General features: G+C 42.7%; 1 protein-coding gene across 7 annotated transcripts in view; it reads right to left on the bottom strand.

Moving 5' to 3' along the window:
• ATE1 (arginyltransferase 1) overlaps positions 1–12,848 on the bottom strand; it is a 239,049-nt gene that overhangs the window by 97,720 nt on the left and 128,481 nt on the right. For all 7 annotated transcript variants that reach the window (XM_062215033.1, XM_062215034.1, XM_062215035.1 and 4 more), the window contains one exon: positions 6,670–6,790. In XM_062215033.1, the coding sequence (XP_062071017.1) occupies positions 6,670–6,790 (121 nt within the window). The remainder of the gene's footprint in view (positions 1–6,669; positions 6,791–12,848) is intronic.

Here is a 12,848-nt window from a genome sequence, read left to right as displayed (position 1 = left end):
GCTATCAATGTATCTCATGGACCTTGAAAAAACAGCAAACCAAACCAAAACTAGTAGGAGAAAATAATTGAAATTAAAGAAATAAACAAAACTGAAACAAAAAAATACAAAAGGCCAGTGAAATGAAGAACTGATTTTTCGAAAAAATAAACAAAATTGACACACCAATGGCTCAACTAAACAACAACAACAACAAAACAGGGAGAAGACTCAAATCAATAAAATTAAGAGATTAAAAAGGAAATGCAACAACAGACACTACAGAAATAAAAAGAATCATCAGAAATTACTAGAGAGCTGTATGCCAAGAAATATGGAACTTAGAAGGAATGGGTAGACTCCTATACACATACAACTTAACTAAATTGAGCCATGAAGACACAGAAAACCTAAACAGGCCCACAACCAAGATGGAAATTTAATCAGTAATAAAGACCTTCCCAATAAGGAAGAGCCCAAGACCGGATAGCTTCACTGCTGAATTCTACCAGACATTTAAACAACTAACTCCATTTTTAATCAAGATATTCAAAACAACTGAAAGGGAGGGAATCCTCCCAAACTCCTTCTATGAAGCCAGCATTATCTTAATTCCTAAACCTGAAAAAGATGCAACAGAGAAAGAGAATTACAGATCAATTTCCCTGAACAAAGTCACAAAAATCCTCAACAAAATACTAACCAATCAAATTCAACAACACATCAGAAAGACCATTCACCCAGACCAAGTAGGATTTATCCCTGGTAGGCAGGAATGGTCCAACATTCGCAAATCAATTAATATGATATATCAACATTAACAAACTGAAGAACAAAAACCATATGATTATCTCAATAGATGCAGAGAAAGAATTTGATAAAACACAACATCTTTTCACGATGAAAACTTTAAGCAAACGGGGTAGAGAAGGAACATTCCACAACACAATCAAGGCAATTTATGACAAACACAGCCAGCGTTCTACTGAATAGGGAAAACCTGGAAGGATCCCACTAAGATCTGGAATTGGACAAGGATGCCTACTCTCACCACTGCTATTCAATATGGTTCTGGAAGTTTTAGCCAGAGCCATTAGGCAAGAAAAAGAAATCAAAGGGGTACAAATTAGGAAGAAGGAAGTCAAGTTTTCCCGATTTGCAGATGACATGATTCTATACATAGCGACCCAAAAGACTCCACTAAGAGACTATTAGAACTCATAGAGAGTTTGGTAAGGCGGCAAGATATAAAATCAACACATGGTCGGCGCCATGGCTCAAAAGGCTAATCCTCCGCCTGTGGCACCAGCACACCAGGTTCTAGTCCCAGTTGGGGTGCCGGATTCTGTCCCGGTTGCCCCTCTTCCAGGCCAGCTCTCTGCTGTGGCCAGGGAGTGCAGTGGAGGATGGCCCAAGTGCTTGGGCCCTGCACCCCATGGGAGACCAGGAGAAGCACCTGGCTCCTGGCTTCGGATCAGCGCGGTGTGCCGGCCGCAGCGCACTGGCCGCGGCGGCCATTGGAGGGTGAACCAACGGCAAAGGAAGACCTTTCTCTCTGTCTCTCTCTCACTATCCACTCTGCCTGTCAAAAAAAAAATCAACACATAAAAATCAATAGCCTTCATATACACAGAAAAAGAACTTCTAAGATCAATCCCATTCACAATAGCTCCTCTTAGAATTACAAAACATTAAAAAAAATAAATAGAAGACATAAAAAAAACTAAAAAATCTTCCATGTTCATGAGTTGGAAGAATCAACATCATCAAAATGTCCACACTACCAAAAGCAATTTACAGATTCAATGTGATACTGATCAAAATACCAATGACATTCTTCTCAGATATAGAGGAAAGAACAAAAAAAAAACAACGCTGAAGTGCCTATGGAAACACAGGAATCTTTGAATAGCTAAAGCAATCTTATGCAACAAAAACAAAGCCAGAGGTATAACAATACCAGATTTCAAGACATACTAGAGGGCAGTTATAATCAAAACAGCCTGGTATTGGTATAAAAACATATGGATAGACAAATGGAACAGAACAGAAACAGCAGAAATCAACTCATGCTTCTACAACCAGGTAATCTTTGACAAAGGAGCTAAAATCAATCCCTGGAGCAAGGATGGTCTCTCCAACAAATGGTGCTGGGGAAACTGGATCTCCACAGCAGAAGTGTGAAGTAAGACCCCTACACTGCACAAAAATCCACTCAAAATGAATCAAAGACCTAAATCTATGACCAATACCATCATAATATTATAGAACATTGAGAAAACCCTGTAAGACATTAACATAGGCAAAGAGTTTTCGGAGGGGCTGGCACTGTTGGGCATTAAGTTAATCCTCTGCCTATAGCACTGGCATCCCATATGGGCACCAGTTCTTGTCCCAGCTGCTCCTTTTCAGATTTCTCTGCTATGACCTGCAGAGCAGTAGAAGATAGCCCAAGTGCTTGGGCCCCTGCATCTGCGTGGGAGACCTGGAAGAAGCTCCTGACTCCTGGCTTCAGGTCGGCCCAGTCTGGCAGTTGGGGCCATTTGGGGAAATGAACCAGCATATGGAAGACCTTTCTGTCTCTCCCTCTCACTGTCTATAATTCTACCTGACATATAAATAAAATAAAAATCTCATAAAAAATAAAAGTTCTTGGAAAAGACCCCAGAGGCTCAGGCGATGAAAGCCAAAATTGACAAATGGAATTATATCAAATTGAGAAGCTTCTGCATTGCAAAACAAAAACTCAGCAAAGTGAAGAGGCAACTGACAGAATGGGAGAAATCATTTACAAACCATGCAACTGATAAAGGATTAATAACCAGAATCTATACAGACTCAAGAAACTCAACAACAACAAAACAAACAACTCAGTGAAGAAATGGGCCAAGGACTTAGACAGACGGTTTTCAAAAGAGGAAATCCAAATGGCCAACAGACGCATGAAAAAATGTTCAGGATCACTAGACATCAGGGACATGCAAATCAAAAACACAAGGAAGTGTCACCTCACCCCAGTTAGAATGGCTTTCATACAGAAATCAACAAACAACAAGTGCTGGTGAGAATGTGGGGAAAAGGTATCCTAATGCACTGTTGGTGGGAATGTAAACTGGTACAGCCACTGTGGAAGACAGTAGGGAGATACCTCAGAAATGTGAACACAGACCTACCATGGGACCCAGCCATCCCACTCCTGGGAAGCTAGCCAAAGGAAATTAAATCAGCATATGGAAGTTATCTGTACCCCTATGTTTAAATTTACAGTAGCTAAGACATGGAGTCAACCCAATGCCCATTAACTCAAAACTGAATGAATTATGGGATATGTACACCATGGAATACTACACAGCAGTTAAAAAAATGAAATTCTCTCATTTGCAACAAAATGGATGAAACTGGAAAACATCATACTTACAGCAATAAGCCAGTCCCCAAAGGACAAATACCATATTTTATCCCCAGTCTTTGGAAACTGATAGAGCACCTAAAAGGTAATCTATAGATGTGAAATTGACACTTTGAGGTGCAATGACTTTGACCAGACCTTGTCTCAACTGTTGAGGAACAGTTTTTTTTTTTTTCTTTCATACAATTTGTTGAATTCTTTACTTAGTATTGAGTTAATCATACATTCATAAATTTAGTTGAAAATATATCTTAGTGGCCGGCGCTGTGGCTCAACAGGCTAATCCTCTGCCTAGTGGCGCTGGCACACCGGGTTCTAGTCCCGGTCGGGGCGCCGGATTCTGTCCCGGTTGCCACTCTTCCAGGCCAGCTCTCTGCTGTGGCCAGGGAGTGCAGTGGAGGATGGCCCAAGTCCTTGGGTCCTGCACCCCATGGGAGACCAGGATAAGCAACTGGCTCCTGCCTTCGGAACAGCGCGGTGCGCCGGCCGCAGCACGCCAGCCGCGGTGGCCACTGGAGGGTGATCCAATGGCAAAAGGAAGACCTTTCTCTCTGTCTCTCTCTCTCACTGTCCACTCTGCCTGTCAAAAAGTTAAAAAAAAAAAAAAAAAGAAAATATATCTTAGTAAAAATCAATAATGGGAATAGGAGAGGGAGGAGGAAGAAGGGTGGGAGGGGAGGTATGGTGGCAGGAATCACTATATTCCTAAAGTTGTATTTATGAAATACGTGAAGTTTGTATTCCTTAAATAAAAGGTTTCTGGGGGAAAATACCTTGTGGAACAAATTTTGAGGCTCCATTACACTGAAGTTGGATTATTATATCTGTCTTTGGGTCAACTCCTTCCACTACTATTAGATACAATACTATCAGATGATGTAGGCTGCAAATATTCCACATCAAGTAACCATTTAAGGATTTTATTGGTTAAGCTAATCATTCATATTTTGTTACTATAAAGTAACAGTCAAAGCAGAAATATTTGCTGGTAATTTACAAAATAGGAAAAAGTATCAACTGCAGAGTTCATAGCTAAGGATAAGATTGATGAAGCCCTGGAGGGGCTGGCGCTGTGGCACAGCAGGTAAAGCCGCTGCCTGCTGTGCCAGCATCCCATATGGGCACCGGTTTGAGTCCCGGCTACTCCACTTCCTATCCAGCTCTCTGCAATGGCCTGGGAAAGCAGTAGTCATCTAGGGAGTGAACCAGTGTATGGAAGACCTCTCTCTCTGCCTCTCCTTCTATCTCTGTGTAACAGATTTTCAAATAAATAAATAAAACTTAAGAAAAAAAAAAGAGGAAGAGATAGAAACTTTAAAACAGATCCAGAAAGAAAAGGAGAAAGTGAAACTGTGCCCTAAGTTTGGGAGTTAAAAACAAACTTCAGACCATATACTATTCAGCCGGAAAGAACTTACAAACTTTTATATGTGAATATGAAGCATTCCAATAAGCTGTTCAGCAATTTTCAATGGGAAGGGACTGGTTCTGATGTAACCTTGAGAAGTTAAAAGGAGAGGTTTTTTTTTTTTGGAAGGGACAAGAAGAGTGGGGGCTCTCCTCTGTAGTACTGCTGACTGTGGCTCTGAGCCTAACTCCAAAACTGATTGATAAATTTAATGTTTGTTTTTAAGCAATGTAACTGTTAGATCAATGAGGTGTAACTTTACTTAGAATGAAATGATCCAATTAAACATGGGGCCAAGCCCAGGGTGCCCTGCACCGGGGACAGCAGGCTCCACAGCACCACCACGTGTAAGAAGAGGCTGCTCTGACTTCCTACCAGCTTCTTAAGGAAGTGACTGGTGAGTGAAGTGGGGAGAAAGCACGCATCTCTGAGCTCAAGAATCACACATCCTCCTCTCCCCCTGGATTCTCACGGGAATCCTCCATTTCTCTTTCCCTCCACCCCCTCTTCCATTTCTCTTTCCTTCTTTATTCCCATACCTTGACCACGCAAGTGGCTGGAGGAAAAATGACTGTACTCATAAGTCTGCGTAGGGCATCTCCTGTGCCGGCTTTTGCGAGAACTTCAAGTTCAATTAAGCACAATGCAGAAACATCAAGGATTTCAGTGTGACGTGAAGACAGGGATGCCAACATAAAACGAGAGAGCGCACACATTTCCATCCACTGGTTCATTCTTCAAACCCATGACAGCACAACCAGGAGCCAAGAACTCCAGACAGATCTCCTACCTGGGTGGCAGGAGCCCCATTGTATTTTGCACCATCACCACCGCCTTCCAGGGTCTGCACTGAGGAGAAGCTGGAGCCTGGCCCTGAATTCGTGCATTCCTGTGGGATGCAGGCATCTCAACCACTGGGCTAACGGCTCACTCTCAATTTTTTAATTGCCTAAGGGGACACAGTTTACCACCTGACCTTGGAGCCAGGCTGTCAATCCAGAAAGTCTGTCTACAAGGCTACATATTTATTATCTGTATATACTACTGGTACACAGAATATCCAAAGGGGAATACAGGAAATACAACATGGCTGATGCTACTCTGGGCAGCAGGCAGAAGACAGAAAAGGAGACACAACAGAGATGTAAGAAGGAAGTCACGGGTGCCAGCATCGTGGCACAGAGGGTTAAAGTGCAGCCTGCACTGCTGGTATCCCACATGAGCGCTGGTTCAAGTCCTGGCTGCTAGATTTCCAATCCAGCTCCCTGCTAATCGCCAGGGAGCCCAAGTCTTTGGGGTCCTGCCACCCATATGGGATACTAGGACGGAATTCTGGCTCCTGGCTTGGGCCTGTCCCAGCCCCAGCCATCGCAGCCATTTGAAGAATGAACCAGTGGACAATATCTCCACATACACCCCTGCTCCTGCCAACTCTGCCTTTCAAATAAATACATAAATCTAAAAAGAAAAGAAAGTATTACCATAAAAAGTGGACTTTATTTAGAACAACTACTCAACGTTTCTATCTTCTTTAGCTAAATAACCAAGCCAGTGAACGACTTTTATGCAATGAACAGTTATAAAATAAATGATTAATGGTGCCCACTCTCAAAGTATGCAAAAACTACCGTAACAGAACCATGTCAGGAAGCAGTGTATGCACATAAGTTTCTTAATTTCTTGCCAAACTGTGAGTATGAGTGAGCGTGCCATGCGCAGTGTCTCCCTCAATCTTACACACACATGTACACATGTACTCAAGCACACGTTATTATATGGAAAAAGCTACCTAGATCTTGTTAAGAATCACAGCCACACACAGACTGCAAAAATAAAGCCAACGATTTTCAGTGGAGCTCTGCCCCAAACATACCTGCTTCTGGGTCCTGGTTGAAACGGCAGTACTTGGTGGTTTCCAGGGAAGGTAAGCATTGCTCTATGGGTACCCAAACGTACGTCTCAGGACACAACAAGTCAGAAGGTCTATACTGACCCTAGAGAGAAGGGAAGGAAAAAGGCAGAGGCATTTACTAACAGAGCACAGCAACTCTCAGACTTACCAGCTTCAGATGCATTTTCTTTTCTTTATTTTTTTTTCTTTTTGACAGGCAGAGTGGATAGTGAGAGAGAGACAGAGAGAAAGGTCTTCCTTTTACCGCTGGTTCACCCTCCAATGGCCACCACAGCTGGCACATTGTGCTGATCCAAAGCCAGGAGCCAGGTGCTTCTCCTGGTCTCCCATGCGGGTGCAGGGCCCGAGGACTTGGGCCATCCTCCACTGCCTTCCCGGGCCACAGCAGAGAGCTGGCCTGGAAGGGGGCAACCGGGATAGAATCCGGCACCCCGACCGGGACTAGAACCCGGTGTTCCAGCGCCGCTAGGCGGAGGATTAGCCTGTTAAGCCACGGCGCCGGCCTGCATTTTCTTTTTGAAGAAATAGTTAACATGCTTCTCGCTGAGCGGACTGCTAAAAATAGCAAGGTCAAGTCATTTTTAATTTAAGAGTTAAATTTCTTTTCAAATATTAGAGCCTTGTATATAATAAGCATGTTTCATAAAGTGAAAATTTTACTGTTTTTATTCAGAACTTTAAAAATGTACTCCAATACTTTATTCCAGTCTAACGTACTTAAAAGTACTATCTTCCCAGTATACTTCAATACTGATAAGCATACAACAAAGACAAATTTTAGAAACATACGAAAAATTTCAGAGACACATCCGTGATGATCCTCTAAATTTTCTTCAAAAATTGTATTTTAGAAAAATGATTTCTATACTTGTATTTCTAGCCCAATTATACACCCAAATCTAAAACAACAGATTTAGTAGTAGAACAATGGCTATACAATAGATACTGATGAAAAGAATCCTTTGTTTATAAATAACGTGGCATATAATTAATAGGATGGAACAAATTAGGTGAAAGCAAGTTATGCTCTTTGAGTTTAATTAAATTCCAAATATCCCACCTCTAAATTTTAAAATTAAAAAATTATACAAGATAAAATCTGGTGCAATGTTTTTTAAGCATTTTTACTGTAACCCATACTAAGAAATACTTTCGATGTTACAACGCAGTAAATGTATGTGCAAATGTAAAACCTTCTGGAAATGCATCTTTTATAAACGCTTACACGTGTTATGTTCTTTTCTACTTTACTTCAATTTTTAAAAAATGATGCTCTCAAACTACCAAAGCTATTTTCGCAGATAGCAAATGAGTCATAACCTAGTTTGAAAAACACTACCGAGACCACTGCTTCGGGGCACACTGCCTCCCACGAGAGGCCCAAGGACAAGCCTGTTCAGTAAGGCACTCCAAGCAGCTCCACACAGATAGCAAGTGACCACCACAGACAGGGGAAACGGAACACAACAAAACATGAGCGAAAGTACTTCCTGCTGAGAGGTAGAGGAGGAGATCTACCAGGGACCTAAGACACTGCTGGATTAAATCTGGGGCAGGAGGGAGGGGGGTGGGAACACCTAAAGTGAAGTCACAGAGCTGCCTTGGCTGAAGCTGGCCCAGGAAACAATGGGGCTCTGCAGCCACGGAAGTGTAAGATGGGAGGTGTGGGACAGGGCCTCAAAGACCAAGTTTCGAGCTTCATTCTGGATGAACTGAGAGGCTTGCGGACCGAGTGTGGTCCTACATTCCAACAGGAGCGGGTGACGGGATGAAGACCGGAACTCAGTTTTTCTGGACTGTTCACTGACTGCTGATGCCTCACTACCTGCACGTCAGCAGTGAAAGGGGAAAGTCCCAGGGGGTCTACAAACTAATCTAGTATTAAAATCGACTACAGGATTCCTTAGTAGAAGAACCACTCAAGAGCAGATTCCAAACTGGCTGAAGAGGGAAAGGCGTGCTGATTCTGAGCAGGGACACACAGCCGGACAGCAGAGGAAGAGCATTCCCAGGGAGAGTGGGAGAGAAGCCTGCAGCGGAAACTCTACCGGAAGAACAGCGATGCTGGGGAGACACCACACAGGACTCCCACGGCCGGGGCTGGAGGAGACACCAGCTTCCGAGGGCGAGGTGATAGCGCCGCTGCAGCCCATGCCACTGAGGGGGAACCTTGTGGACCACACTGTCTTCAGAGTCTGGCCTGGAGCCCTAGCAGGCAGCAGGGTACCCACCCAATCCAGCGAAGGAAAAGCACATTTTTTTCTTCCCAGCCCTCTGTATCGGCTCCAGCAACCGGCGGGAAGACGGTGCCATCTTGACTACAGTAGAGGCTGCGGTGGCTCTTACACACACAATCAGGAGATTTTACCAGAGGGGAAAAAATCTGCATTTCCTACTGACTGTGAGTATAGCAGGGAGGTTTGATGAGGGCGGGGCACCCACTTGGGATGGTGGGGTGCTCTACCCTCTCAACCTATCACACAGGCTCCAGTCTGAAACTGCCAAGGCAGAGCACCCACACGCAGCTGGCTCTGGGAATGACTCGGCTCTCTCCGGGGACGGGGCAGGCTTGTAGGGATGAGGGGGATTCTCTGCACCCTCGACTGTGGGATAGGGGAGGGGGTGTAGCTGGGTCTCTGGGCAATCTCTGTGTCGGCATCAGAGGCGCGGAGCTCCCTGAGACCCTGGGGTGCTCACTGCAGAGTCCGTGCTCACACTGAGGACTGCACAGAGCCCTGTGCAGAGCATGTAGCAGTGTGGGTGAGGGTTGTACCCGCTGTGGGCTAACCCCAGGCACTGATCACCTTGGAAGAGAGGAGGTGAGGGTGTGATTACTCCAACAGGTATGATCGTACCCTTCCCCTTCTGACAACCTGGGAGTCACCCTGCATTCTAACCCCACCCTTGAGCACGGACCAGCGCTCCCTGCTGCACCCAGCACACACCTCTGGGTATTCACTCCAGGAGCAGACACTCCACTGAGCCACAAAGGCATCGTCACAGATAAAATCCATCAGTGAAAAAAACCAATAAGTGTTCCACAAATGCCTAAAAATAAATGTAGAAATACAAGAAATAAGAACAAGGAAGACAACAGGATTCCCCCAAAGGAACACAACACTTCAATGTGAGAATGTGAAGACAAAGAGATTGATGAAATGCTGGAAAAGGAATTCAAAAGAATGATCATAGGATTACTCAGAAGCAATGAGAAGCAAATTCATGAGTTAAAGAAATCCACACATGACATGGATGAAAAATTTTGCTGAGAGATAAGAGATTATGAAGAGAAACCAAACTGAAATATTAGAAATGAAGAATTCAGGGGCCGGCACTGTGGCGCAGCGGGTTAACACTCTGGCCTGAAGCGCCAGCATCCCATATGGGCCGGTTCTAGTCCCGGCTGCTCCTCTTCTGATCCAGCTCTCTGCTATGGCCTGGGAAAGCAGTGGAAGATGGCCCAAGCCCTTGGGCCCCTGCACCCACGTGGGAGGCCCAGAAGAAGCTCCTGGCTCCTGGCTTCGGAATGGCTCAGCTCTGCCCATTGAGGCCACCTGGGGAGTGAACCAGTGGATGGAAGACCCCTCTCTCTGTCTCTACCTGTCTCTGTAACTCTATCAAATAAATATGATAAATCTTTAAAAACAAAAAAGGAATGAAGAATTGAATATAGCAAACAAAAAATACAGCAGAAAGCCTAACAACAGACTCGCTGAGGCAGAAGAAACAATATGTGAGGTTCAAGTCAAGTTAGACTGAAGAAAAAAAAAGAAATTAGAAAAATTAAACACAGTGTTCGAGATTTATGAGATACTATCAAATGACTCCTCATACAGGTCTTAGGAGTTCCTGAAGGTGTGGAAAGAGAATGGATAAGAAGACCTATTCAGTGAAATAATGACAGAAAACTCCCCTAATTTGGAGAAAGAAAGGGACATGCAAGTACAGGAAGCACACAGAACTCCTAAAAGACATAATCAGAAAAGATCTTCGCCATGATCCACTGCAGTCAAACATTCAGCAGTAAAACATAAAGAAAACATTCTAGACCATGCAGGAGAGAAACGCCAGGTCACGTTCACAGGATCCCCGATTAGACTGACAGCTGACTCCTCAGCAGCAATCCTACAGGCTTGGAGAGAACGGAGTGACAATAAAGACCTTCCACACCAAACAGAAACTGAGAGAATTTGTAACTACTTATTCAGCCTTACAAATGATGCTTTGAGGAGGTGCTATACAAAGACACAGAGAACAGTCATCATTATGAAAGAAGGTGAAGGCAGAAAACCTAATAAAAGTACAAAGGAAAGCCAAAGCAAACTATAGCAATATTTATGGAAAAATGGTAGGACCATGTTGTTACTTCTCAACAGTAACTCTGAAAGTAAATGGCCCAAATTCTTCCATTAAAAGACGGAGCTGGCTGAATAAATTTTAAATCAATCCATTTGCTGCCTACAAAAAAACATACCTCAGCAACAAAGATACACACAAACTGAAAGTGAAAGGATGGAAAAAGTTATTCCATGCTATTGGAAAGCAAAAATGAGGTGTAGCCATCCTAATGTCAGACAAAACTGTTAAAACAGAAAAAAAAAAAAAAAAAGGACACGATGTAATCACTGAGGGATGAATCAACAGGAAGATGTGACTACAATAAATATATATGTACTCAATGCCAGCGCACCTGCCTATCTAAACCAAACGTTGATGGTATAAAGGGAGCTGTAGACTCTGTCACAGTAGCAATGGGGACCTTCAACACCTCACTTCCATCAATGCACAGATCAACCAGACAGAAAATCAACAAAGAAACAACAGAGCTAATTGACACCATGGACCAAACAGACATAATTGATATCTACAGAATACTTCATCCTACAGCTGAAGCATAAACATTCTTTTCATCAGTGTGTGGAACTTATCTAGGATAGGCCATTTGCTAGGCCATAAAGCAAAACTCAGCAAATTAAAAAAATTGAATCATATGATGCACTTTTTCTGATCACAAAAGAATAAAGCTGGAAATTAACAACTTAAGAATCTCTAGAAAATATGAAAACACATGGAGACTGAAATCCTTCTTGAATAGAGTCACACAAGAAATCAAAAGGGAAATAAAAAAATTTCTGGAAATGAATGAAAATTCATACAACATATCAAAACTTACAGGATACAGCAAAAGCCAGTTAATAGGAAAGTTTATAGCAATTAGTGTCTATATCAAGAAATTATCAATCCACCTCAAGGACTAAGAAAACAACAAACCAAACCTAAAATTAGTAGGAGGAAATAAATAATTAAAATTAGAGAAGAAATAAACAAAATTGAAACAAAAAATACAAAAGATCAGTGAAATGAAGAGCTGGTTTCTTCTTCTTCTTCTTTTTTTTTTTTTTTTAAAGAAATAAACACAGCTGATACACTATTGGCCCAACTAATCAAAAAACAAAAATAAAAAAGAGAGAAAAGACCCAAATTAATAAAATCAGGGATGAAAAAGGAAATGTAACCGACACCACAAAAATAAAAAAAGAATCATCAGAATTTACTTCAAAGAGCTCTATGCCATCAAATCAGGAAACAAAGAAGAAATGATAGATTAATGGATACATACCATCTACCAAAATTGAGGCATGAAGACACTGAAAACCTAAACAGACCAATAATCAAGACAGAGACTGAATCAGTAATAAAACCCTCCCAACAATGAAAAGCCCACGACCGGATGGCTTCACCACCAAATTCCACCAAACTTTTAAAGAACTAACTCCAATTCTTTTCGAACTATTCAAAACAATTGAAAGGAGGGAATTCTCCCAAACTCTTTCTATGAGGCACTGGCTTTATCCTACAGAATTAGTGTTACCCTGTGCTAGCTACACCCCTTCTGCCTGCCCTTTGCAGCGTGTACCTGATTGCTAATGAATGGACATGTTCACCAAAACTTGCCCTTGGTCGAAGAACGCCGTAGCCTCATCGTCCCAACAGTGAGTGGGCCTCACAGGACAAGTCTGCAACTAGCCATCAGGGAAATGCAAATAAAAACCACAATCAGATTTCACCTCAGCCCAGTTACCATGGCTCTCATACAGAAATAAAATAAATAAATAAATAAATAAATGCTGATGAGGATA

Source organism: Lepus europaeus, chromosome 17 (genome assembly GCF_033115175.1).
Source record: "Lepus europaeus isolate LE1 chromosome 17, mLepTim1.pri, whole genome shotgun sequence".
NCBI classification, from domain to species: Eukaryota; Metazoa; Chordata; class Mammalia; order Lagomorpha; family Leporidae; genus Lepus; species Lepus europaeus.
Note: the sequence above shows the minus strand (reverse complement) of the source record. Positions and strands in the feature narration are given on the sequence as shown.